At 51.5% G+C, this 27,857-nt stretch overlaps 1 protein-coding gene across 5 annotated transcripts in view; it reads left to right on the top strand.

Annotated features, from left to right (window-relative positions):
- LOC147111605 (methyltransferase-like protein 21E) overlaps window positions 1-27,857 on the top strand; it is a 103,218-nt gene that overhangs the window by 23,130 nt on the left and 52,231 nt on the right. For 2 of the 5 annotated variants that reach the window (XM_085998668.1, XM_085998669.1), the window contains one exon: window positions 19,460-19,512. In XM_085998668.1, coding sequence (XP_085854794.1) covers window positions 19,479-19,512 — 34 coding nt within the window. In that variant the 5' untranslated portion in view covers window positions 19,460-19,478. The other 3 variants (XM_085998666.1, XM_085998667.1, XM_085998670.1) reach the window with 3 other exon arrangements.

Genomic DNA, 27,857 nt, shown 5'->3' with positions numbered 1-27,857 from the left:
GCCTTTCATTCATGCCTTGAAACTGCCGGTTGTCCACGTCCCTTCTGATGTTGGGCTTGACCAAATCCAGCCGGCATCTTAGGTTTCTATTGAAGAACATCATGGCGGGAGTTTGGTTGGTAACCATATGTGTTGCATTCCTGTATGCGAATAAGAAGTTATCCGCCTTGTGCTGAAGTTTTATGTCTTCATTACCCATGGCCTTTATGGCCTTCTTGAAGATCTGGACAAACCTTTCAGCCAATCCATTGGTGGCGGGATGGTATGGGGCGGACGTGTAGTGCTTAACCCCATTGTTTTTTAAGAACTTTCTGAATTCTTCGGACACAAATTGCGGTCCATTATCAGAACATATCTGTTCCGGCAGCCCATTCCTGGCAAATATGGTCCTTAATACTGTGATGGTTTTTTCCGTGGTGGTGGAGGACATCTTTATTACCTCCGGCCACTTGGAGTGTGCATCAACCGCGATTAAGAACATTGAGTCCATAAATGGACCAGCAAAGTCGATGTGCACCCTTTGCCAGGGAGATGAGGGCCACTCCCATGGATGTAGAGGGGCTTGTGGTGGAGCGTTTTGGACCTTCTGGCATCCTAGGCAGCTCTTGGTCATTTCTTCGATGTCTCCATCGATACCTGGCCACCATACAAACGCCCTAGCTAGGTTCTTCATTTTCACTCCACCCAGATGCCCCTCGTGAAGCTCCTTTAGCACTTTATCCTGGAGTTGGGGTGGAATCACCACTCTGGATCCACACATCAAGGTTCCTCGGCACACTGACAGCTGTTCTCTTTGCGAGAATGCTGGCAACAGTGGTTCGCCATGTGCTGGCCATCCCTTCACTGTTAAATCGTAGACCCGTGAGAGAGTCGGGTCATTTCTCGTCTCCCTTTCAATGGCAGAATTTGTTACTGGTAGACATTCCACTATGGTAGAGTGGAACATCTCTACTGGGTCTACTGTAGGTGCCTCTTCTACCGTTGGCAACGGTAGGCGCGATAAACCGTCAGCATTCCCATGCTGTTTTGATCCTTTGTATTCTATGTTGTATTGGTGTGCCCCTAGAAAAAGGGACCACCTCTGTAGCCTTTGCGCTGTCATAATGGGAACACCCTTTTTAGGGTTGAATATGGAGATGAGGGGTTGATGGTCAGTCAACAAGGTAAATTTTTGTCCGTGTAGGTAATGGTTGAATTTCTTCACTCCCCATACCAGGCTGAGTGCTTCCCTGTCTATTTGGGCATAGTTACGCTCAGCTGAGTTTAATGAGCTTGACGCAAAAGCTATCGGCCGTTCTGAGCCATCAGGGAATTTATGGGATAATACTGCTCCTATGCCGTAAGGGGATGCATCGCATGCCAGTCTGATTGGCAGTGATGGGTTGTAATGAGCCAAAATTTCTTCGGATGTGATTAAGTCTTTGCATTTATGGAAGGCACGTTTACAGCCTTCGTTCCATTTCCAAATCACTCCTGTTTGTAGAAGTTCATTAAGAGGGTGTAGAAGAGTTGATAAGTTCGGTAAAAATTTATGATAGTAATTTATTAATCCCAGGAACGACCTTAATTGTGAAACATTTTCAGGTGCTGGGGCTTTTATGACCGCTTCAATTTTTTCAGGTGACTTATGCAACCCTTCCTTATTAATTATGTGGCCACAATATGATATCTGATTTTGGAAAAATTCGCACTTGGGGCGATTTGCTCGTAGGCCCCGTTCTTTCAGCCTAGTGAGCACCTGCTCCAAATTGGCAAGGTGCTCGTTGTCGTTTTCTCCTGTTACAAGGATGTCGTCTAGGTAGCATTGAGTCCCCGGAATCCCTTGCAGGACTTGCTCCATAGCTCTTTGCCAGATAGCTGGAGCTGATGCTACTCCAAAAACCAGTCGATTGTACTGGTACAGGCCTTTGTGTGTGTTTATCGTGAGATACTTTTTAGAGGCCTCCTCAACCTCCATCTGTAGATATGCCTGTGCCAAGTCAATTTTGGTGAAACGTTTCCCTCAGGATAGTGAGGCGAAAATATCTTCTATCCTCGGAAGAGGATACTGTACTGTGTGAAGGACCGGGTTTACAGTCACCTTGAAGTCTCCACAGATGCGAATTTTTCTCTGTTCTTCAGATTTATCATTATTCAATGCTTTTTTCATGACTGGAACGATGGGTGTTGCCCACTCGCTCCAATCTATTTTGGATAATACGCCTGCCTTTTCCAAATTCTCCAGCTCTGCCTCGACTGCTGGACGAATTGCGTATGGCACCGGTCTTGCCTTTAAAAATTTGGGAATTGCTGCATCTTCCACTTTTATTGAGGCGGTGATGCCTTTCAAGGTTCCTAGCTTCTCTTGAAACACTTCTTTGGCGTTGGCCAAGATGTCTTTTAATCGTTCAGGTATGATGTCATCATTGTTTATTTTCTTACTGGTCACCGTCAGTGCCTGAATGGAGTGCCAGTCTAAACGTATCTTTCTGATCCATTCACGTCCCAACAACGGTGGACCACCACCTTGTAGAATGTATAAATACAACTTTTGTATTTCTTTGCCGTTGTATACAACAGGCACCCTTATTTTTCCTTTGGGGTATACTTTCTGCCCCGTATATGTTTTTAAGATAATGGATGTGTCTTTTAGAGGTATATGCGAAAATAGCCTCTCGTAATCCCGTCGATTTATTACGGTTAGAGCTGATCCTGTATCTAGCTCCATTTTAACTGGGGACCCTGCTATCATGAGGGTAACCCAAATGGTTTGGTAATCATCTTTGGCAAGTACATTATGTAATTTGAGACAGCTTAGTCTCTTGTTTTCGGAGTCGCTATCGCTCTCCTGGTCTTCAGAGCTACTGTCCATCATCATTTGTACTTTCCTTTATTAATTTTTTTTTTTCTGTCTGTGGATTTATTTTGTCCAGATCGGCATACCCGTGCAATGTTTCCAATCTTTCCGCATTGCCTGCATGCTTTGTCCTTGAACCAGCAGTCCTTCTGGTTATGGGTGGATCTGCCGCAGCGATAACATCTTTCGAAACCCTGTGTCATTTCATGGGTGCCGAAGTCCTGTGTCTTTTGTTGTATCTCTGCAGCTCCTCTTGCTGCTGCTTCGTATGATACAGCCATACTGAAAACTTTGTCCAATGTTAAATCTTTTTCAGAAAGCAGCCTTTTTTGTGTTCCTTCACTTAAGAGACCGCAAATGAATTTGTCTCGAAGATAATCTGCTAGTCCTGCTCCGAATTGGCAGTACTTTGATAGCTTTCTTAATTCGGTTAGGTAATCAGCGTTACTTTCATTCTTGTGTTGATTTCTGTTGAAGAATTTGAATCGTTCCGCTATCAGCAGCGGTGTAGGGTTTAAGTGCTCCTGCAGGGTATCAACAATTTCTTTAAAATTCTTGTCCTTTGGTTTGGCTGGAGTGATTCAATTTTGTAACAGCCCGTATGCCTTTGCGCCCATTAGGTTCAGCAGTACTGAAGCTTTTTTTTTCATCTTCTATTCCATTTGCAGTACAATATACCTCTACTCTTTCCACGTATGTGGTCCAATCCTCTATTTCGCTATCAAAAACATCAATATTGCCAGACCTAGGCATTTCAGAAAAGATATGGCGCTTCCCGCGCTTTTCTTTCTTTTCAGCAGCAAAGATATGGTGCTTCCCGCGCTTTCCCGCCACTGCTGCCGATGACAACGCTGTTTCCCGTGGTTTCCGTTCTTTTTTTTTTTAAATTTTATTTGTTTACAGTTGGAGACTCGTTCCCACCGGACTTTCTCTGCAGGTCTGAACGCTGACCTGCTTGCCGCGCCGGCCGTCTCCCGAGTGCTCCCTCCCAGTCCGTTATTGCTTGCCTCCGATTTTGCTGCCTTTCTCAGCTGTAGAGCCAGCCGCTGGAGCCCCAGCCTGACGCCCAGGAAGGATTAGCGCAGTACCTGCCACCAGCTTGGCCAGCTGGTGAAACCACAGCTTCTCTCACTTTTTGAGTCTTCTGGACGCCCGAGGAATCGATGTCCTTGAGGTGCTGCCGAATTGCAGGTCAGTCCGTTTCCACTTCGTCGCCACTGTAGTGTTCGTGTGTTGATAAGACACTGAAGACAGGAGTTGGTTCATAGGTGTTTACTAAGCAAAGTCTGGGGGGGGGGGGTTCTAACGGATATACACAATATACAGGCTTATATAGCCCGAGTGGCCATTACCAGCATTACAGCACACCTGGGGCTCTTAAAGGCACATACACTACAGGGTTGGGGGACTATGAGGTTGGCGGCTGTGGAGGGAAGATCTCCAGAGAAGATCAGGTCAGTGACAGTGACGTCCAATGTCACGCCGGCCGTTTGCAATGAAAAGATCTAGAGCAGTTAAGAGGGTAGAGGGAGGGGGCCAGGTAGAACGAGAATTCTGAAAACGGGAGAAAGTGTCAGCTGTGCAGGGGAAAGACTCCTGGCCAAAGAAGTGGGCACGGAAATGAAGGCGACGGAAAAAGATCTCAGCGCCGTGCCGAGCTTGAAATTCATTGTGGTGGGGGCGTAAGGGGATGAAAATCAGGCCTTTGCTGAGGGATGGAGTTGGTGGCTAGGGAATGGAGTTTGTGGTGGAGACTGAAGACAATGGCTTTGGTCTTCCCAATATTAAATTGGAGGACATTTCTGCATGGAAGTTGGACAAGCAGTATGACAATTTAGAGACAGTGGAGTGGTCGAGAAAGGTGGCGGTGAGGTAGAGCTGGGTGTCATCAGTGTACATGTGGAAACTAATGCTGTATTTTTGGATGATGTCACCGAGGAGCATGTCGAAGAGAAATAGGAGAAGGCCAAGGATAGATGCTAGGGGGACAACAGAGATAACGATGTGGGAGCGGGACGAGAAACCCCAGCTCAGTGAAACCTGATCTGAAAGAGGAGGAGGCCACCTAAGGTATGTTTTAAACCTTTCCATATGGGGCCATGAGGAACAGTAGTGCTCCTCTGGGCCAGACGAGGGAGGTTTGGGCCTCTTTTTCCCAGGGCTCCCCTCCTTCCCACGCTCAAGACTTTGGCGAAATCCCCCTTCTCTTCATAACTTACCTGAGCGCTGGAGAGCGGCCGATCTTCAATTGCAGGTCAGCTGCCTTTTTCCACCTGTTTCAGGCAGGCATGTATCCAGTAGATAAAATCAGCCAGGCCTCCTACTGCCGCCCTCACTCACCCAGCCGGCTTTCTGCCAGGGTATGCAATCCCCATTTGGTCTGACTGCTATATGGTGATATGATCAGTGCACTTATGAAGATGTCCATTTCAATGTATTCAAGATATAGAATTCCATTTACGGGTCAACGGTAATTGACTCATACAGTGCCATGAATAGTGGGAGGAAAATAGCTACCATGGTAAAATAGCCTGTGCCTCTGGTCGATATGTTTAGCAAACTCCTAACCATTCTTTTTCAATATGTTTATGATTTTGCTAAAAATACCAACCAGAGGGTATTATCATGAACATATTCACAAGGTCGATGCACAGCGATCAGACCTATTCTTTCACCTTAAAGGTGAGGAAAGACATATTCAAGAATCATATAAAACAGCTGATTGTTCGAATCATTTTAATGATACCACTACTTTTCCTAATCTTATATTTGACTTTTGTTTGTGACGTGAAATATTCTCCCATATCTTACGGCAACTCATTCAAGGTGTAGAATTCCTTCTAACCGTCAAAGGCAAATGAATAATACAATGCTGTGAGCAGAGCAAGGAGATTGCCCTCCAAGGTCAAATAGCCTGCTGATTCTTGCAAGGTTATTTTGACCAAACAGTGAAAACAGGTGCTAAAGGGTTGCTGCGCTAATAAGAAATGCCTGTTTGAAAGGGTGGATTTAGCATATAATTTTTGGGCTAATTAATGATTATCATGATTTGAACATGCCTGCAGGCGCAGAAAACGTCAACTACAGCTTTAGAACACAAAAGCTGACTAGATGCCTTTTTCCAGGAGTTGTATATGGAGCCTGCATTCACCCATTTCCACTGAAGATGTGGAGTGCGCTGGCTGGGAGTGGAAGGATGCCTCAAGGCGCAAGAGAGAGGGCGGCCAGGTTCTCCGATGTGGCACTGAAAGTCCTGGTGGAGGAGGTAGAGAGGAGGAGGGATGTCCTTTACCCACGGGGGGGAAGGAGGCCACAGGGGCAGCTGATGCGCCACATGTGGGCAGAGATCGCCCAGGAGGTGACAGCCAGGAACCCTGGCCCCAGGACTTGGCCCCAGTGCCACAAGAAATGTAATGACTTGACATGCTATAGACAGAGTTAAGCGATCCCACAATCAATGGATCAGATCAGTCCTGCCACATCCAGAGCATTAAACAGGAGGCGGCTCCATGAATATCCCCATCCTCAATGATGGTGGAGCCCAGCATGTGAATGCAAAAGAGAAAGCTGAAGTGTTTGCTACCATCTTCAGCCAGAAATGCCAAGTGGATGATCCATATCGACCTACCTTCGAGGTCCCCACTACCACAGAAGTCAGTGTTCAGTCAATTCGATTCACTCCACGTGATATCAAGAAATGGCTCAGCGCACTGGATGCAGCAAAGGCCATGGGCCCCGACAACATCCCGGCTATCGTGCTGAAGACTTGTGCTCCAGAACTAGCCGCGCCTCTAGCCAAGCTATTCCAGTACAGCTACAACACTGGCATCTATCCGGGAATGTGGAAAACTGCCCAGGTATGTCCTCTCCACAAAAAGCAGGACAAATCCAACCCAGCCAATTACCACCCCATCAGTCTACTGTCAATCATCAGCAAAGTGATGGAAGGTTTCATCGAAAATGCAATCAAGCGGCATTTACTCACCAGTAACCTGCTCACTGATGCCCATTTGGGTTCCGCCAAGACCATTCAGCTCCTGACCTCATTACAGCCTTGGTCCAAACATGGACAAAGGAGCTGAATTCCAGAGGTGAGGTGAGAGTGACTGCCCTTGGCATCAAGGCAGCATTTGACTGAGTGTGGAATCAAGGAGCCCCAGGAGAACTGAAGTCAATGGGAATCTGGGGGAAAACGCTCCACTGGCTGGAGTCATACCTAGCACAAATGAAGATGGTTGTGGTGGTTGAAGGTCAATCATCACAGCCCTAGGATATCACTGCAGGAGTTCCTCAGGGCAGTGTCCTAGGCCCAACCATCTTCAGCTGCTTCATCAATGACCTTTCCTCCAACATAAGGTCAGAAATGGGGATGTTCGCTGATGACTGCAGTGTTCAGCACCATTCACAACTCCTCAGATAATGAAGCAGTCCATGCCCGTATGCAACAAGACCTGGACAACATTCAGGCTTGGGCTGATAAGTAGCAGGTAACATTCGCGCCACAGAAGTGCCAGGCAATGACTATCTCCAACAAGCGAGAGTCTAACCACCTCCCCTTGACATTCAATGGTATTACCATCGCCAAATCCCCCACCATCAATATCCTGGGGGTTACCATTGACCAGAAACTTAACTGGACCAGCCATATAATTACTGTGGCAACAAGAGCAGGTCAGAGGCTAGGTATTCTGCTGTGAGTGTCTCACCTCCTGACTCCCCAAAGCCTTTCCACCATCTACAAGGCACAAGTAAGGAGTGTGATGGAATACTCTCCACTTGCCTGGATGAGTGCAGCTCCAACAAGAAGCTCGACACCATCCAGGAGAAAGCAGCCTGCTTGATTGGCACCCCATCCACCACCTTAAACATTCATTCCCTCCACCACCGGCGCACTGTGGCTGCAGTGTGTACCATTTACAAGGTACACAGAAGCAATTCGCCAAGGCTTCTTCGGCAGCACCTCCCAAACCCGCGACCTCTTCCACCTAGAAGGACAAGGGCAGCAGACGTATGGGAACACCACCACCTCCAAGTCCCCCTCCAAGTCACACACCATCCTGACTTAGAAGTATATCGCAGATCCTTCATCGTTGCTGGGCCAAAATCCTGGAACTTCCTCCCTAACAGCACTGTGGGAGTACCTTTGTAGTGTATGTGCCTTTAAGACAGAACTACTTTTACAGCTCCTGTATACTGTAGTACTGGCAGTGACCACACCTGTATATAAGCCTTGCGCATGCCTCTGTACCCCCAGTCTTGAGACTACCCTCCTCCAGTAAATACCTGTTTATCGTTAAGTTACAGCATCCGTGTGGTTATTGAAAAACAGCATACTCTCAGAATCACGGATCTAACAACCTTCACCACCCAGACTGCAGTGGTTCAAGAAGGCGGCTCACCACCACCTTCTCAAGGGTAATTAGGGATGGGCGATAAATGCTGGCCTTGCCAGCGACGCCCACATCCCATAAACGAATAAAATGAGTGGTCAAGGTAAAATCCCATCTCACAACACACTTCTCAATAACTGAAGCATCACAACCTCAAGACACTTCATCCACCATCTAACTATACACTGACATTCACACAACCCACACTATTACATCCTTCACAGCCACTACTCACACATCTCACAGCTCTTCAGCCACATGAGACATCACACACACAAATACACAGCTGCAAATACACTCATTCACAATCACCACTCTTTTAATTCCAGGAGAAATGAGCGCATAACAGGCGGCAGCAGTACCTGGCCGGGGGAGGGGAAGCACAACTTCATGATATCACTTTCCTTGAGGAGGCACTGCTCCTGATTCTTAATCACCCGAACCTATCCTCACTCACAAGCTCCATATGGTCTCATCGCACACTCTCCTATAGTGGCCACGCATGCTGCACCCTGACCCTTCCAGCTTTATCATTGCAGGCTCCCAGGAGCAAGATGCACCTCATCCTGTGGAGCAAGTTCAGGAAGAGCAACAGCCACCTCGCCCCCCGGAGGAGGGGGAGCAGGAGCGTGAGGAAGAATGCACTGCGGCAATGGCTACCACTGTCTCAGGCACCAGCTCAGAGACTGGCACCATGTGCAACTTAGAGGCTAGCTTAGAAGAGGGATCCTCACATGGGACGCACTGGGCACTAGCGGGCAGCAGACACGCAAGGTATAAGGGACACCACAGGTGCCACCTTTCCGGGGGTGGGGGGGAGGGGGGCGGCGGGGTTGCGGGCAAGGTCGGATACTAGTTCTGCTGTAGAGAAGTCAGATAAGGACCTTGCAGGGCCACGCTTCAGAAGAAGGCTGATGGGTGCAACAAACCAAATGCTTGGTGCAATGGAGAGCCTGCCTGAAAACCTACTGGTCGTGTCTAGGGGGTTGGAGGAGTTTGCCTCCACGTTGATCCATGGCTGGACACAAAGCCTGGAACGCATCCTCTCTAGTGTGGAGAGGCTGATAACTTCCAGCCTGTGACCTGTGGAGTCTGACATGATGCAGCGACCTCAGTCTGATGACCTCAGCTTCCACTGCAAAAAGCAAGACTTGCATTTATATAGCGCCTTTCACAACCACCGGACATTCCAAAGTGCTTTACAGCCAATGAAGTACTTTTTGAAGTGTAGTCACTGTTGTAATGGAGGAAAGGCGGCAGCCAATTTGTGCACAGCAAGCTCCCACAAACAGGAATGTGATAATGACCAGATAACCTGTTTTAGTGATTGAGGGAAAAATATTGGCCAGGACATTGCAGTCATTGCAGCTTGCATGGAAGGGCAAACGGCTGCAATGGAAGCTTAGGCAGCTGCCATGGTGGCTCTGGGCTGCCTGGTTGAAAGGGATTGCAGAGTGTCTCCGATGCCTAGAGATCTGTCCTCCACCAGATCACTGGGTGGGCTGAACAGAGGCCATGAGGTAGTGGTGTGAGAATCATGGAGCAGGAACCTACTGACCTCTCTCTGGATGCCAGCATTTTTGCTCCTTCCCCGCCACTCCACCATTATCCTTGCTGTTGCCTGTCAGCCAGGCGGCCCAGACTGTTGAGGCCCATGCTGAGATGATGCAGTCTGAGGCGGGGCCATCACGGCTCACAGCCTGTCGAGGGCATCCCAGGAGGACATCTGAACTACCCTCTTCAGATTCTCTGCAGCGATTTACCTCACCTGTTGCTGCCATTGGGGTTGCACGTCATAGAAACACTAGATTAAGTAAGAGCATTTATAGATAGCCACTAAGGGTAAGCACCAGGGTGAATAGTTAAATATTTTTTAAGTGATATTGGTTCTGTCATGTTTACATAGTTTATTTTTGATGTAGATAAAGTGATTATGGTAATTGGGCAGTGGTGAAATCGGTGGTCTTTTTTATTGTGATCTTCATGGGGAAGGGCTTGAAATGATTGAGTGCAGATGATGGACTGCCTGATGGATCCTAAGTTGTGGAAGGCACATCATGTGACAACAGTGCTCTGGAGTCTGATGGTGGACCACATTTCTCAAAAGCGCTGTTCAATTAGATGGCAGTGAGTGTCCCTCCCAGGTGCAGACCATCTACCTGGAAGCCTCTGGTGCTTTCCCCTGGTCCCTCTCCTCTACCTCCTCTTCCTCCTTCTCCTCCTCCTCCTCCTCTTGTGGCTCTGGCACAATTGCTGGTGGTACTGGCTGGTCTCTCGTGATTGCCAGATTGCAGAGCATGCAACAAACCACCATGAATGTGGACACCTTCTCAGCCGAGTACTGCTGGGCACCTCCTGACCGGTCAAGGCAGCTAAACCTCTGTTTCAGGACCCCAATGGTCTGCTCAATGATATTCCTGGTGGCTGAGTGGCTCACATTGTGTGAGTGCTCAGCTGGTGTCTGGGGCTTTCTCAGGGGCGTCAGGAGTCATGGCATCAGAGGGTATCCCTTATTTCCTAGTAGCCAGTCATGCACATTGCAATGGGGCACAAGGATTTGTGGGACGGATGACTGACTTATAAATGCATTGTGGCAGCTCCCTGGATAGCAGGCATTCACCAGCGTGATGCGCGCTGGTGGTCACAGACAAGTTGCACCTTGAGGGAATGGAAACCCTTCCTGTTCCTGAACACCTCAGAGTTTAAATGAAGGGCTTGCATGGCCACATGTGTGCAGTCAATGGCTCCCTGAACTGTGAGGAATCCAGCAATCCTGTTGAATCCTATTGCTCTCTTCCTCTGGTCTTCTCTGGCAATAGGGAATGATATATAATCATTCCTCAAAGCGTCTAGAGCCAAAGAGCCCTCTCTTATGCAGAAGTGCACAGAAGGTTGTGAGATGTGACTTATATCACCTATGGCAGCCTGGAAGGTTCCAGTAGCATAAAATTTAAATGCTACTGTAATCTTGATAGGCAATGCAGTCCTGGCTGTGCTGCAACGTCTAAGCTTTCCTTCCACGAGGCCACAGATCTCTGTAATGACCTCCTTGGCAAAGTGTAGTCTCCTCATGCACTGGTCTTGGGTCATGTGAATGTAGGGGTACTTCTCTCTGAATAGCTGGGTGGATAGGGCCTCCTGCTGAGAGCCCTCCTTGCCCTCCTGTAGCAGCTGGTGCTGCTCTTCCAGGCCTCATCTCCTCCTCCAAATCATCATACTGACCAAGGGAGCCCCTAGCAAGATTCCCAGGACCAACCACTCCCATTCTCCTGGTGATTCCGGTAAGGTGTCCAATAAGGCAGAGTAGCACAGCACTCACTCTCTTTAGGTTAAGTGCTGAGAGAATTTCCGGGAAAAATGTTGATAGAGTGTTGGTGAAGCCTTGACAAAGTGTCCCAGAAAGTCTCCTGATGTGTCTCAAATGCAGTATAGTCAGTCAATCTCAATCAGCAAGTGAACAGTGAAAGCTGAGCCTGGCTTTAAGTAGTGCTCGAAATACTCAGCAACGACTTGTTTACTCCTGTTCAGCTGGTTGTTTTTAGGAAAGGTCATTAAATGAAGCGTTATCCAACAAAATGGCGTGCAGCCTTTTTAATGAGTGCGAGCAGGCAATTTAATTGTTCATCAGCCTCTTAAGGATCTTCCAGGTGACTGTTCCTAGCCTGCGCTTCAACTCCTTTACCAAGATGGCATCTTGCGCTAAACACAGGCTAAACCGGCATTGAAGCTTAAGACTCCATCTTGACCACCTCTTTACCTCTTTAGCATCTAAAGTATTTGGCTAAAATTGCCCCTTGCTGTCTAGATTCATATGAAGAATGGGTGCTGGGGTGAGGCATGAGAAGATGCCAACTCCTGTGAAACCATACATCATCTGAGTCACTGCTTTCAGAAGAGGATGGGAAAAAAGATTGAGAGCCTGTTTTCATAATATTCTATTAATTTTGACTTTAGAATCATATAATTATAGAATCTTACAGCACAGAAGGAGGCCATTGGCCTGTCATGCCGGTTCTGGCTCTTTGAAAGAGTTGTCCAATTTAGTCCCACACCCCAACATTTTCCCCATAACCTTGCAAATTTGTTTTCTTTAAATACATATCTAATTGCCTTTTGGAATTTCCTGTGGAATCTGATTCCACCTCTTCAGATTTCAGATCTTAACAACCCTCTGCGTGAAATAATTTCTCCTCATTTGACCTCAAGTCCTTTTGCCAATTATTTTAAATCTATGACCTCTGGTTACCGACCCACTTGCCAGAGGAAACAATTCCTCCTTACTTGCTCTCTCAAAACCCCTCATAATTTAGAATGCCTCTATTATAAAAGAATTGCCTAGAATATACAGCACAGAAACAGGCCATTCAGTCCATGCCGGCGTGTATGCTCCACTCGAGCCTCCTCCTGTCTTTCCTCATCTAACTCTATCAGCATAACCCTCTATTCCCTTCTCCCTCATATACTTATCTAACTTTCCCTTTAATGCATCTATACTATTCGCTTCAACCACTCCCTGTGGTAGCGAGTTCCACATTTTCACCACCCTCTGGATAAAGAAGTTCCTTCTGAATTCCCTATTTGATTTCTTGGTGACTATCTTATATTAATGGCCTCTAGTTTTGCTCTTCCCCACAAGTGGAAACACTCTTTCTGTGTCCACTGTATCAAAACCTTTCATAATTTTAAAGACCTCTAATAGGTCACCCCTTAGCCTTCTCTTTGCAAGGTAAGGAGACCCAACCTGTTCATCCTTTCCTGATAGGTATACTCTCGCATTTCTGGTATCATCCCTGTAAATCATTTTTGCGGACTGTCCAGTACCTCTGTATCCTTTTTATAATATGGAGACCAGAACTGTACACAGTACTCCAAGTGTGGTCTAACCAAGATTCGATAGAAGTTCAGCATAACTTCTCAGCCTAGAAATTTGTTTGCCCCAGAAAACAGGCACTGGGATCACGATGCACAATCACCCCGCGCCCGTTCAAAAGAATGCAGGCAGCATGCTAACTTGGTGCTGCTTGCTGATTCACATGATTGTGGCATTCAGCCCAGTGCTGAACGCACTGCTGAGTGGCTGAACACTCAGCAAAGGGCCCAATTTCATGCGAGGCTAGCACTAATTAAAGCTAGCCTGCACTTCCTAAAGACAGTCTGCACATTTTAAAGGAAGGTGCATTCTGCCTGTGGCAGCTCATTCAACTGACTGGGGAAGAAATTGAGAGGAGGAAAAAAAATAATTATGCTGAGTGTGCACCAAGGTTCTCTGATGCAGCACTGGTGACCTTGGTGCAGGAGGTCAACTCAAGAAGAGAGGTCCTGTTTCCACAGGGGGCCATGAGGCCCTCCAGGCAAATGTCTTAAATCCAATTGGAGCAGATAGCCACTGTGGTGAACACCAGCAGTATAGCCATGAGGACCTGGAAGCAGTGAAGGAAGAAGTTTAATGACGTCACACGAGTGGTCAAGGTCAGTGAATTCATCTTCAAATGCCATATCCCACCATCTGCACCACTTGCTCAATGTACCACACCCCCATCACTCACCTACCAACAATCTCTAACAAACGTGACTCATACCTCACACTCATAGCTTCACCTCACCGTCACACACTTAACACTGTGGCAAGCCTCACACCCACATCTCACGCCTTGCACACACTGCCAGCTATTCAAGCATGACATGCTTATCACCCAAACAGATTGCACTACACTCACTGACACACTTCTCTTTCTCTTGCAGGAAAAGGTGGCTCACAGCTGATGTCAGCAGGACCTAACTGGCGGGGGACAAGCTCACCTGCATAACCTGAGCCCCATGGAGGAAATGGTGCTGTCCATTATTGGGCGGGGCATCGTTCAGCCCATGGCCAGAACCACAACCTTAACCTTGTTCCTTTCTCCTTTCAGGTAGCCAAGAACTGACACCTGACCAGGCACGGATAGAGGAGCATGAAATAGAAGGTCACCAAGGAACTGATGATGAAGACACAGCATAAGAACATAAGAATTAGGAGCAGAAGTAGGCTATATGGCCCCTCGAGCCTTCTCTGCTATTCATTAAGGTCATGGCTGATCATCGACCTCAACTCCACTTTCCCGCCCGCTCCCCATATCCCTAAATCCCTTGATTCCCCTAAAGTCCATAAATAAATAAGTCTGTCTATCTATCTATTCCTTGAATATACTCAACAATTCAGTATCCACAGCCCTCTGGGGCAGAGAATTCCAAAGATTCACAACCCTGAGTGAAGAAATTCCTCCTCATCTCAGTCTTAAATGCCAACCCCTTATCCTGAGAATATGCCCCCGAGTTCTAGACACTCCAGCCTGGGGAAACAGCATCTACCCTGTCAATTCCCCTCAGAATCTTATATGTTTCAATGAGATCACTTCTGATTCTTCTAAACTGCAGAGAGTATAGGCTCAATCTCTCCTCAGGACAGCCCTCTCATCCCAGGAATCAATCTAGTGAACATTTGTTGCACCGCCTCTAAGGCAAGTATGTGACTTCCTCAGATAAGGAGACCAAAACTGTACACAGTACTCCAGGTGTGGTCTCACCAAAGCCCTGTGCAATTGTAGTAAGACTTCCTTACTCTTGTACGCCAACCCCCTTGCAATAAAGCCAACATGCCATTTGCCTTCCTAATTGCTTGCTGCACCTGCAAGCAAACTCTGTTTCCTGTACGAAGACACCTAAATCTCTCTGAACACCAACATTTAATAGTTTCTCACCATTTAAAAAATATTCTGTTTTTCTTTTCTTCCTACCAAAGTGAATAACCTCACATTTCCCCACATTATACTCCATCTGCCACCTTATTAACCACTCACTTAACCTGTCTATATCCCTTTGCAGCCTCTTTGTGTCCTCCTCACAGCACACTTTCCCACCTAGCTTTGTATTGTCAGCAAACTTGGATAAATTACACTCTGCCCCTTCATCCAGGTCATTAATATAGATTGTAAATAGCTGAGGCCCCAACACTGATCCTTGCGGCACCGCACTAGTTACAGCCTGCCTACTGAAAATTACCCGTTTATCCCTACTCTCTCTTTTCTATCCATTAACCAATCCTCTATCCATGCACCATCACTCGATTTCACACTCGCAGCCAATAGCTCAGATACTGACACTCTGCATCGTTTAGGGAATAGGTTAGAGGTGAGATCTGCACGTAGTGAGTCACTGGGCACGAGTGGGCTGTAGCCAGGGCAGTGGGAAAGGATAGCGCAGGTACCAGCTCCACGGAAGGCGAGGTCGCACTCGAGTTCTGCTGCAGAGGACTCAGATCAGGACTTTGATGAGGCAGGCTACAGAAGAACACTGATGGGTATGCACAATGAAATGCTTGGTGCATTGGCAGGCCTGCCAGAAAGCTTGAGTACAATATCAAGGAGCATGGAGGAGTCCAGCACCAACCTTATACAGGGCTTTGCGCAGAGCTTGGAGCCCATGATTTCCAGCATGGAAGTGATGGCCAACTCCATTAGAGCACTTGTGGACCCAACCATGATGCAGTGTCTGATGGCCGATGTATTAGTTTCCATTGTAGCACAAGCAGAAGCCACCCAACGTCTGAGTGCTGCAGTGAAAGCTTAGATTTCTGTCATGCAGGCTTAGTTTGCTGCCATCGTAGCTGCATCAAATAGTGTGGAAAGGGGCTTGCAGGGTGTCAGAGCAGTCCAGCAATCTGTCCTCCAACAGATTACTATGAATGCTTAGGCGCCTCCCCAGGAGAATAGCAGTGGCTCCATGGAGCACAAACCTGCTGTTCTCTCTCAGGATGACAGCATTCATCCTCCCACCACTGCCACCCGACCAGTGCTCTTGCTGTTGCCTGTAAGACTGCTGCCACCCATGCCGAGGTGGTGCACTCTACAGCCGGGCTTTCTAGGCCCAGAGGTGTTCGAGGTCGTCCTGCAAGGCCATCTGCAGTCTCCCCCACTGAAAGTCAGCAGCCTTCCACCAGCCACGCTGCAGCCATTCGGGTAGCACTGCGTAGGAGCACTAGGACAGGCAAAGCCACACTGAAGACAGGCACTAAGGGAATGCACAAGGGTGATTTTTTTGACTTTTTTATATAATATTGGATGGATTGATGTATAAAGTTGAATTGGAATGGTTCCTTTGTGGTGGCTTTTATTTCAGCATTGTGGCCAAGAGAACAATGTGATGGTCAGTAACAGAGGGAAGATAAGATGTGGGACTATGGTTAAATAAGGAATTGGTGTTGCGTTCACTGGTACCACAGTCGAATGAATCAATTATGGACAGCCCGGTCAGAAAGGCACTGTCTGGGTTGTTTCCTCTCTTCCGCTTCCTCCTCCTCCCCTTCCTCTTCCTCCCCTGCCGCTTCCTCCTCCTCCTCTTCCTCCCCTGCCGCTTCCTCCTCCTCCCCTGCCGCTTCCTCCTCCTCCTCTTCCTCCTCCTCCCCTGCCACTTCTTCCTCCTCCTCCCCTGCCACTTCCTCCTCCTCCTCCCCTGCCTCTTCCTCCTCCTCCCCTGCCACTTCCTCCTCCTCTTCCTCCTCCTCCCCTGCCGCTTCCTCCTCCTCCTCTTCCTCCTCCTCCCCTGCCACTTCCTCCTCCTCCCCTGCCACTTCCTCCTCTTCCTCCTCCTCCCCTGCCGCTTCCTCCTCCTCCCCTGCCGCTTCCTCCTCCTCCTCTTCCTCCTCCCCCTCCTCCTCCTCCCCTGCCACTTCCTCCTCCTCCTCTTCCTCCTCCTCCCCTGCCGCTTCCTTCTCCTCCACTTCCTCCTCCTCCCCTGCCGCTTCCTCCTCCTCCTCCTCCCCTGCCACTTCATCCTCCTCCTCTTCCTCCTCCTCCTCCTCCCCTGCCACTTCCTCCTCCTCCTCTTCCTCCTCCTCCTTTTCCTCCTGCTCCTCAGCTGCCCAGTGGCAAGGCCCTCCTTGCTCAATTCTGAACAATACACTTTAGGAAGGATGTTAAGGTTTTGGAGACAGTACAGAGGAGATTTACGAGGATGATACCAGGCATGAGGGACTTCAGTTATGTGGAGAGATTGGAGAAACAGCGATTGTTCTCCTTAGAGCAGAGAAGGTTAAGAGGAGACCTAATAGTTGTGGCGAGTATGGAGGAGGAGCTCTGAGGGTGAGTAAATCAGGTGAGTAAACAGTAAGTAATTTGTTTTTTTAACAAAAGCAGTCTACCTAATTTTAATTCAGGCTATCAATAAACACATAAATAAAAATATTAGAGATGGTAGGGCAGGCTATGTGTCGGGACTGTAGTATGTGGGAGTTTGTGGACAGCAAACTGTTCCTGATTCCCACATCTGCAGGAAATGTCTCTGCCTTCAGTCACTCTGGCTCAGAGTTATTGAGCTGGAGTGTAAGTTAGAGACACTTCAACACATAAAAGAGGAATTTCTGGACGGTTTTGTCCAGAACACAGTCACACCCCAGAGGAAAGCACAGGGTCAGGAAGGGGAAGGTGTGATTGTCAGGGAACTGGGTAGCAGGGACTTGGGAGAAGTTGAGAAGAAGGTCCCGCAGACATTGGTTCTGCCCAACAGGTACGATGTACTCGCTACCTGTGAGGACAAGAAGAAAGACTGCAGGGAGGACGGCCACAAGGTGCATGGGTTGAAAGGCTGTCCAAGGGTTGGGCGGGGGGTGGGGTGGGGGTTGTGGGGGGGGGAAAGCTGAATAGAAATGTGGTAATGATAGGGGATTCTATAATTAGGGGGATAGATAGCGTCCTCTGCAGCCACTAACAAAATTTCCGAAGGGTGTGTTGCCTACTTGCAGAATGGACATATAATTGGCAACTGAATTTCAACATTGATAAGTGTGAGGTATTATATTTTAGTAAGAAAAATAAGGAGGTCACATATTACTTGGAAAATAAGAATCTAAAGGTACAAATACACAAATCACTAAAAGTAGCGACGCAGGTTAATAAGGCCATAAAAAAGCAAACCAAACACTTTGCAGTCCAACTTCCCTTTGCTCTCCAAATTCCTTGAACATGTTGTCACCTCCCAAATTCGAACCCACCTTTCCCACAACACCATGTTTGAACATCTCCAATCAGGTTTCCATCCCTGCCACAGCACTGAAACAGCCCTTATCAAAGTCACAAATGACATGCTCTGTGACCGTGGTACTCCTTCCCTCCTCATCCTCTCGAACTGTCTGAAGCCTTTGATACGGTTGACCACACCATCCTCCTTCAGTGCTTCTCCTCTGTTGTTATATAAATGTAAGTTGTTGTTGTTGAAACAATAAAGCAAACTCCTTACTCTTTAAAAAGAGCCATGGAATTTTTTATGTCCACCTGAACAGACAGCCTCAGTTACCGGGGCAGATTTTGCTGGAGTGGAACATCTCATGGCGTGCCTCATTAGTTAGACTTGTTCATGCACGTTTAGGTTTTAACATTTTTTACCCTGTAGGTTGCTGGAAGTGCGAGCTGATAACAGGGCTGCGAGGGCAACGGGGCATCTAAGACCTTGGTGAACAATGGGACAAACAGTGTATCTCCTTAACCAATGAGATTTTAAAGGATTGAGAAATAAACAGAGGAAGGACTGAGAAGGTGGGTGAATTAGAGTGGGTGAATTCAATGTCAAATCAGGTATAGAAAGTGAAATAAAGAGAGAGAGAAAGATTGGATTAAGAGAGAAAGAAAAGAGAGACAGAAAGGAAAAGTAAGAAAAAATAGCAAAATTAAAATTTTACATTTTTAACATCTAAAACAATTCACAACCTGAAAGAATGAGACTTCACACTTATAATTATTTACTTTCAGGGCAAGAGAGGTTGATTGGCAGACATTAACAATTATCATTACACATAATTACTAGACTTAACTTTCTGTGGTGAGTTTAATGGGTAATTAATGTGCAGATGAGGTAACTTCATGAAACTCATGGCAAAGCTAGCGGCGGAGCGGCAGAAATCGGCCAGCAACTTGTGGTGATTCGCAATTCATGGGGTCTCTCTTCCTCGCCACAGGTTGCTGGCTGCTTTGTGCACTAATTACGGCATGCATCGTTCAAATGCTGTTATTTTTTCAGTAATATCTAGCCTATTGTCTTATTGGAAAGATAGCATTATACAGATTTATTCTTGTGTAAATTCTGACATCAGATGAAAAATTTACAGGGTTACACATTCCAAAAGTGTTGTATTTATATGGACTTTGTATTATATGATTTTTTGCATAGACATTAAAATCCCCAATTTTTTTTTATATCTATGCAGAGATTTATAACTTCTGACAATGAACAATACAGAAAAGACCAGCATTAAGAAAGGTATGACAAATTAATATAGCAATAAGAGTAGATCTTAAAGTGAAAAATGATTCATGGAAGGCTCTGGTATATATCGAGACTGATGAAAAGCTCTGGATTAAAGATGTCAGCAAGGAATGTTCTGAGTTATAAATGAGGTATTTAATCCACTCAAATACGTAAACATAATGGTCATAAGCTTGGAATTTAATTTCACTACTAATTTAATTGTTTGAAACTATGTAGATTCAATTTCTTTTTTAAGAATTGAATTCAAAAATAATCTTCCTGTGATGATAAACATAGGAAAAAAACTGAATTTACAATTACATGGTTAAATATATGCCTTTTTTCTCCAATAGCTACCACAATTGTTGTCGGTGCTTTTGTTTCTCTCTTTGTCTGTCTTTGGCTGGAATTTTCCCTACCTGGGCAGGTCCGCTGTGGGCAATGGCCATGGCGGGTCACGACCCTGTTGCTGGCTCCATCCCGTTGGACAAAATTATTTTACATCAATAGGGCCTATTAAGCCCGCCTTGCCCGTTACCCAGCCCAATTAAATGGTGCGGGTCTGCTGACATCATCCATGACGCATTTTCAGCTGGGATATTTAAAAGGGCCATGGCCACATTACATTTGAAGGTTAATCTATTTTCTTTTATCTATATATATAAATCGGTACTTCTGTCTGTCTGTCACTCTGTCTGTCTGTCATCGCGTGTGCGTCTGTCGGGTATGCGCTCGAAAGTTACAGGGCGTACCTATGCGTGCATTACCTCCAAAGAAAGCTTACGCTTCCGAGACGGTTTTAAGCGTATTTACGTTTCGGCCGGGCTAAAATCGTGCCCGCGGTATCCCAAAAACCTTCAACGTTCCGCTCATTAGCATCTCATTATCCGCTCATTGCGACAGAGTGACCTCGAGCTCGACCAATCGTACGCCGGGTTGCTGGCGTGTGCCGCCGGGCCAATCGGTGCGTGTGTGGCCGGGCCTTATCGTTCTGAACCGAGGTGAGTCGCCGCCATCTTGATTCCAAACTTTTCCTTTCTTTTTCCCGCTTTCTGCGTCTTTAAAAAAAACGTTGCTTTTAAAACACATATTGTTTTTAAAAAAAAAATGATTTAGAAATGAATTAAATTATCTAATCTCATTAATTTTCCTACCTTTCCCCGTTTTTCCAGGTAGGCCTCGAAGCCTCAGCTTCTCCTGCGCACCCACGCCCGTGCTAGGCACCTCCCGGCCCCACTCGAAGGCTGGAGGGCCGAGCCTCAGCCCAGCGCCGCTAGGGTGCGTGCGCAGCAGGAGCTGAGACGCGGCGTCTCTCTCTGGCTCGGCCGGGGGGCGGGGCTTGCTGAGCGTCAAGCGTCACCCTGGCAATCGGCCCCCCGGCCGTCTCGCACAGCCGCAATTGGCGGTCTTCACGGGGGGGGGGGGGGGGCGCGACCCTCTGCGGGGCCGCGACCCTCGGGGGGGGGCGCGACCCATGGGGGGGGGCCGCGACCCTTGGGGGGGGGGCGGCGCGACCCTCGGGGGGGGGGGGCCGCGACCCTCGGGGGGGGGGCCCGCGACCTTCGGGGGGGCCCCCTCCCCTCAGCTCCCCCTCCCCTTCCCCCCCTCCCCTCCCCCCTCCCCCCTTCACTTCCCCCCCTTCCCCCTCCCTTCCCCCCCTCCCTTCCTCCCTCCGCCCCCCCCCCCCCAGTCGCTCTCTCTCTCTCTCTCTCTCTCTCTCTCTTCCAACAACAACATGCCCTCGAAAAAAGCCTCGGCACCGCCGGGCACTTCAGCTAGTCTATATATATAAATCGGTACATCTGTCTGTCTGTCTGTCATTCTGTCTGTCATCGCGTGTGCGTCTGTCGGGTATGCGCTCGAAAGTTACAGGGCGTACCTACGCGCGCGTTACCTCCAAAGAAAGCTTACGCTTCCGAGAGGGTTTTAAGCATATTTACGTTTCGGCCGGGCTAAAACCGCGCCCGCGGTATCCGAAAAACCTTAACATTCCGTTCATTAGCATCTCATTATCCGCTCATTAGCGACAGAGTGACCTCGAGCTCGACCAATCGGGACGATTGACCAATCCTACGCTTTGGTGACCTGACGGTCGACCAATCGGTGCGTGTGTGGGCGGGCCTTATCGTTCTGAACCGAGGTGAGTCGCCGCCATCTTGATTCTAAACTTTTCATTTCTTTTTCCCGCTTTCTGCGTGTTTCTTTTCAAATCTACATTTCCAGCAAAAAAAAAAGTTGCTTTTAAAACACAAATTGTTTTTAAAAAAGTTAATTAATTTGTAAATCTTTTCTCTAACCTCTATAATTCTCCTACCTTTCACCGTTTTTCCAGGCCCGGGGCCTAGGCTTCTCCAACTGCCAGCAGTGCAACTCTAGACCCAGGCTCCCGCCTAGGCAGAGACAAACACTGGCAGAGGAGAGAGGGTGTGCTGCCTCAGCTCCATTCCCAGGGTCAGTAGGTGGGAGGCTTCATAAGCAACTGGGGTAGGTCGCAAGCCCCGAATAATAATCTGAAGATCCTGTGTTTGCAGCTGAGGAAATTTCTTCTGCAGACAGCCCCAGGTTAACGGCAGCCATCTTTGTCAAGGAGGGTGAAAAGTCTCAGTGCAACGCTATTTTGATTCAGTGTGTAACAGAGTGCCTGCGCGGCCATCTTAGTACAGGAACAGAGAGTGGGTGGGGCTTCTGTGCTCCAAATCGGGTCCTGGTGACCGAGACAGACAATCGGCTGTGTGGGCGGGGCCTAATCATTCCAACTGAAAAGCAAGCGGCGGCCATTGTTTGTGGTACAACACTGAGAGGTGAGGACCCCTTTTTTAATAAAAAGATTGGTGAGGTTGTAAAGTGTATGTTATAGAAAGATTTACCAAAAATGTTTTATAAGTACAGGAAACTTTGTGCTATCCAGAGGTGAGCTATCCGGCAATCTGGAGCCACCACAAAAATCAGCAGCCGTTTTTTATTCTTTGTTTATTTTCCTTTGTTTCAACAGTCAAGCTGTGCAAGGTCTGTAGCTATAGCAACAGCTTTAGCTGCAGAGGTATAGGGCCACACCCGAGTGTTTAGAAGCTGTTGCTAAGCAACAGTGTTTGTTGTCAAATACGGAGATAAGAATTTCCGTATCTCTCAACATTAACTCTGGAGAGGGTGGGTGCCGGATAGCAGAAAGTTCCTGTACTTTAAGTTTATCTCCCCCGCTCCCTTTCCACCCCCCACACCCCCCTCCCCCCTCCACACACCCCACACACCCTCCCCCCCCTCCCCACCGCCCCTCCCCAACCCTTCCCCTTCCCCTTCCCCCCCCCCCTCCGCACCCCCCTTCCCCCTCCCCTCCACCCCCTCCCTTCCCCTCCCCTGCCCCCTTCCCCCCCCCCCTCCGCACCCCCTTCCCCCTACCCCTCCCCTCCCCTGCCCCTTCCCCTTCCCTCCCTCCCCTCCCCTTCCCTCCTCTCCCCTCCCCCTCCCCACATCCCACTTCCCCCTCCTCCCTCCGCTTCCCCCCTCCCTCCTCCTCCCTCCCCCTCCATCCACCTTCCCCCTTCCCCCTCCTCCCTCCCCCTCATCGCCCCCTTCCCCTCCCCCCACTCCCCCTCCCCTCCTCCCCCTCCCCCTCCCCCTCCTCCCCTCCTCCCTCCCCCTCCTCCCCCCACTCTTCCCCCTCCCCCTTCCCCCACTCCTCCCCCCTCCCCCCACTGCCCCCTCCCCCCTCTCCTCCCCCTTCCCCCACTCCTCCCCCACTCCACTCCCCCCGTCGCTCTCTCTCTTCCACCCCGTCGCTCTCTCTCTTCCACCCCGTCGCTCTCTCTCTTCCACCCCGTCGCTCTCTCTCTTCCACCCCGTCGCTCTCTCTCTTCCACCCCGTCGCTCTCTCTCTTCCCCCCCGTCGCTCTCTCTCTTCCCCCCAGTCGCTCTCTCTCTTCCCCCCCCCCAGTCGCTCTCTCTCTTCCCCCCAGTCGCTCTCTCTCTTCCCCCCAGTCGCTCTCTCTCTTCCCCCCAGTCGCTCTCATCTCTTCCCCCCAGTCGCTCTCTCTCTTCCCCCCAGTCGCTCTCTCTCTTCCCCCCAGTCGCTCTCTCTCTTCCCCCCAGTCGCTCTCTCTCTTCCCCCCCGTCGCTCTCTCTCTTCCCCCCCAGTCGCTCTCTCTCTTCCCCCCCAGTCGCTCTCTCTCTTCCCCCCCAGTCGCTCTCTCTCTTCCCCCCCAGTCGCTCTCTCTCTTCCCCCCCAGTCGCTCTCTCTCTTCCCCCCCAGTCGCTCTCTCTCTTCCCCCCAGTCGCTCTCTCTCTTCCCCCCAGTCGCTCTCTCTCTTCCCCCCAGTCGCTCTCTCTCTTCCCCCCAGTCGCTCTCTCTCTTCCCCCCAGTCCGCTCTCTCTCTTCCCCCCAGTCGCTCTCTCTCTTCCCCCCAGTCGCTCTCTCTCTTCCCCCCAGTCGCTCTCTCTCTTCCCCCAGTCGCTCTCTCTCTTCCCCCCAGTCGCTCTCATCTCTTCCCCCCAGTCGCTCTCTCTCTCCCCCCAGTCGCTCTCTCTCTTCCCCCCAGTCGCTCTCTCTCTTCCCCCCAGTCGCTCTCTCTCTTCCCCCCAGTCGCTCTCTCTCTTCCCCCCAGTCGCTCTCTCTCTTCCCCCCAGTCGCTCTCTCTCTTCCCCCCAGTCGCTCTCTTCTCTTCCCCCCAGTCGCTCTCTCTCTTCCCCCCAGTCGCTCTCTCTCTTCCCCCAGTCGCTCTCTCTCTTCCCCCCAGTCGCTCTCTCTCTTTCCCCCAGTCGCTCTCTCTCTTCCCCCAGTCGCTCTCTCTCTTCCCCCCAGTCGCTCTCTCTCTTCCCCCAGTCGCTCTCTCTCTTCCCCCAGTCGCTCTCTCTCTTACCCCCAGACGCTCTCTCTTCCCCCCAGTCGCTCTCTCTCTTCCCCCCAGTCGCTCTCTCTCTTCCCCCAGTCGCTCTCTCTCTTCCCCCCAGTCGCTCTCTCTCTTCCCCCCAGTCGCTCTCTCTCTTCCCCAGTCGCTCTCTCTCTTCCCCCAGTCGCTCTCTCTCTTCCCCCAGTCGCTCTCTCTCTTCCCCCAGTCGCTCTCTCTCTTCCCCCAGTCGCTCTCTCTCTTCCCCCAGTCGCTCTCTCTCTTCCCCAGTCGCTCTCTCTCTTCCCCCAGTCGCTCTCTCTCTTCCCCCAGTCGCTCTCTCTCTTCCCAGTCGCTCTCTCTTCCCCAGTCGCTCTCTCTCTTCCCCCAGTCGCTCTCTCTCTTCCCCAGTCGCTCTCTCTCTTCCCCCAGTCGCTCTCTCTCTTCCCCCAGTCGCTCTCTCTCTTCCCCCAGTCGCTCTCTCTCTTCCCCCAGTCGCTCTCTCTCTTCCCCCAGTCGCTCTCTCTCTTCCCCCAGTCGCTCTCTCTCTTCCCCCAGTCGCTCTCTCTCTTCCCCCAGTCGCTCTCTCTCTTCCCCCCAGTCGCTCTCTCTCTTCCCCCCAGTCGCTCTCTCTCTTCCCCCCAGTCGCTCTCTCTCTTCCCCCCAGTCGCGCTCTCTCTTCCCCCCAGTCGCTCTCTCTCTTCCCCCCAGTCGCTCTCTCTCTTCCCCCAGTCGCTCTCTCTCTTCCCCCCAGTCGCTCTCTCTCTTCCCCCCAGTCGCTCTCTCTCTTCCCCCCAGTCGCTCTCTCTCTTCCCCCCAGTCGCTCTCTCTCTTCCCCCCAGTCGCTCTCTCTCTTCCCCCAGTCGCTCTCTCTCTTCCCCCCAGTCGCTCTCTCTCTTCCCCCCAGTCGCTCTCTCTCTTCCCCCCAGTCGCTCTCTCTCTTCCCCCCAGTCGCTCTCTCTCTTCCCCCCAGTCGCTCTCTCTCTTCCCCCCGTCGCTCTCTCTCTTCCCCCCGTCGCTCTCTCTCTTCCCCCCGTCGCTCTCTCTCTTCCCCCCCGTCGCGCTCTCTCTTCCCCCCGTCGCTCTCTCTCTTCCCCCCGTCGCGCTCTCTCTTCCCCCCGTCGCGCTCTCTCTTCCCCCCCGTCGCGCTCTCTCTTCCCCCCGTCGCGCTCTCTCTCTTCCCCCCGTCGCGCTCTCTCTTCCCCCCGTCGCGCTCTCTCTTCCCCCCGTCGCGCTCTCTCTTCCCCCCGTCGCGCTCTCTCTTCCCCCCGTCGCGCTCTCTCTTCCCCCCGTCGCGCTCTCTCTTCCCCCCGTCGCGCTCTCTCTTCCCCCCGTCGCGCTCTCTCTTCCCCCCGTCGCGCTCTCTCTTCCCCCCGTCGCGCTCTCTCTTCCCCCCGTCGCGCTCTCTCTTCCCCCGTCGCGCTCTCTCTTCCCCCCGTCGCGCTCTCTCTTCCCCCCGTCGCGCTCTCTCTTCCCCCCGTCGCGCTCTCTCTTCCCCCGTCGCGCTCTCTCTTCCCCCCGTCGCGCTCTCTCTTCCCCCCGTCGCGCTCTCTCTTCCCCCCGTCGCGCTCTCTCTTCCCCCCGTCGCGCTCTCTCTTCCCCCCGTCGCGCTCTCTCTTCCCCCGGCTCTCGTCGCGCTCTCTCTTCCCCCGTCGCGCTCTCTCTTCCCCCCGTCGCGCTCTCTCTTCCCCCCGTCGCGCTCTCTCTTCCCCCCGTCGCGCTCTCTCTTCCCCCGTCGCGCTCTCTCTTCCCCCCGTCGCGCTCTCTCTTCCCCCCGTCGCGCTCTCTCTTCCCCCCGTCGCGCTCTCTCTTCCCCCCGTCGCGCTCTCTCTTCCCCCCGTCGCGCTCTCTCTTCCCCCCGTCGCGCTCTCTCTTCCCCCCGTCGCGCTCTCTCTTCCCCCCGTCGCGCTCTCTCTCTTCCCCCCGTCGCGCTCTCTCTTCCCCCCGTCGCGCTCTCTCTTCCCCCCGTCGCGCTCTCTCTTCCCCCCGTCGCGCTCTCTCTTCCCCCCGTCGCGCTCTCTCTTCCCCCGTCGCGCTCTCTCTTCCCCCCGTCGCGCTCTCTCTTCCCCCCGTCGCGCTCTCTCTTCCCCCCGTCGCGCTCTCTCTTCCCCCCGTCGCGCTCTCTCTTCCCCCCGTCGCGCTCTCTCTTCCCCCCGTCGCGCTCTCTCTTCCCCCCGTCGCGCTCTCTCTTCCCCCCGTCGCGCTCTCTCTTCCCCCCGTCGCGCTCTCTCTTCCCCCGTCGCGCTCTCTCTTCCCCCCGTCGCGCTCTCTCTTCCCCCCGTCGCGCTCTCTCTTCCCCCCGTCGCGCTCTCTCTTCCCCCCGTCGCGCTCTCTCTTCCCCCCCGTCGCGCTCTCTCTTCCCCCCGTCGCGCTCTCTCTTCCCCCCGTCGCGCTCTCTCTTCCCCCCGTCGCGCTCTCTCTTCCCCCCGTCGCGCTCTCTCTTCCCCCCGTCGCGCTCTCTCTTCCCCCCGTCGCGCTCTCTCTTCCCCCGTCGCGCTCTCTCTTCCCCCCGTCGCGCTCTCTCTTCCCCCCGTCGCGCTCTCTCTTCCCCCGTCGCGCTCTCTCTTCCCCCCGTCGCGCTCTCTCTTCCCCCCGTCGCGCTCTCTCTTCCCCCCGTCGCGCTCTCTCTTCCCCCCGTCGCGCTCTCTCTTCCCCCCGTCGCGCTCTCTCTTCCCCCCGTCGCGCTCTCTCTTCCCCCCCGTCGCGCTCTCTCTTCCCCCCCGTCGCGCTCTCTCTTCCCCCCGTCGCGCTCTCTCTTCCCCCCCGTCGCGCTCTCTCTTCCCCCCGTCGCGCTCTCTCTTCCCCCCCGTCGCGCTCTCTCTTCCCCCCCGTCGCGCTCTCTCTTCCCCCCGTCGCGCTCTCTCTTCCCCCCCGTCGCGCTCTCTCTTCCCCCCCGTCGCGCTCTCTCTTCCCCCCCGTCGCGCTCTCTCTTCCCCCCCGTCGCGCTCTCTCTTCCCCCCCGTCGCGCTCTCTCTTCCCCCCGTCGCGCTCTCTCTTCCCCCCGTCGCGCTCTCTCTTCCCCCCCGTCGCGCTCTCTCTTCCCCCCCGTCGCGCTCTCTCTTCCCCCCGTCGCGCTCTCTCTTCCCCCCCGTCGCGCTCTCTCTTCCCCCCCGTCGCGCTCTCTCTTCCCCCCCGTCGCGCTCTCTCTCTCTCCCCCCCGTCGCGCTCTCTCTTCCCCCCCCGTCGCGCGCTCTCTCTTCCCCCCAGTCGCGCTCTCTCTTCCCCCCCGTCGCGCTCTCTCTTCCCCCCCCGTCGCGCTCTCTCTTCCCCCCCGTCGCGCTCTCTCTTCCCCCCCCGTCGCGCTCTCTCTCTTCCCCCCGTCGCGCTCTCTCTTCCCCCCCGTCGCGCTCTCTCTTCCCCCCCGTCGCGCTCTCTCTCTCCCCCCCGTCGCGCTCTCTCTCTCTCTTCCCCCCCGTCGCGCTCTCTCTCTTCCCCCCCCGTCGCTCTCTCTCTTCCCCCCCCGTCGCCGCTCTCTCTTCCCCCCCGTCGCGCTCTCTCTTCCCCCCCGTCGCGCTCTCTCTTTCCCCCTCTAAGAGT

The sequence above is a fragment of the Somniosus microcephalus genome, chromosome 10 (assembly GCF_052327205.1).
Source record: "Somniosus microcephalus isolate GS21.2 chromosome 10, FLI_Smic_1.0, whole genome shotgun sequence".
Lineage (NCBI taxonomy): Eukaryota > Metazoa > Chordata > Chondrichthyes > Squaliformes > Somniosidae > Somniosus > Somniosus microcephalus.
This window is presented reverse-complemented; position numbering and strand designations above follow the sequence as displayed.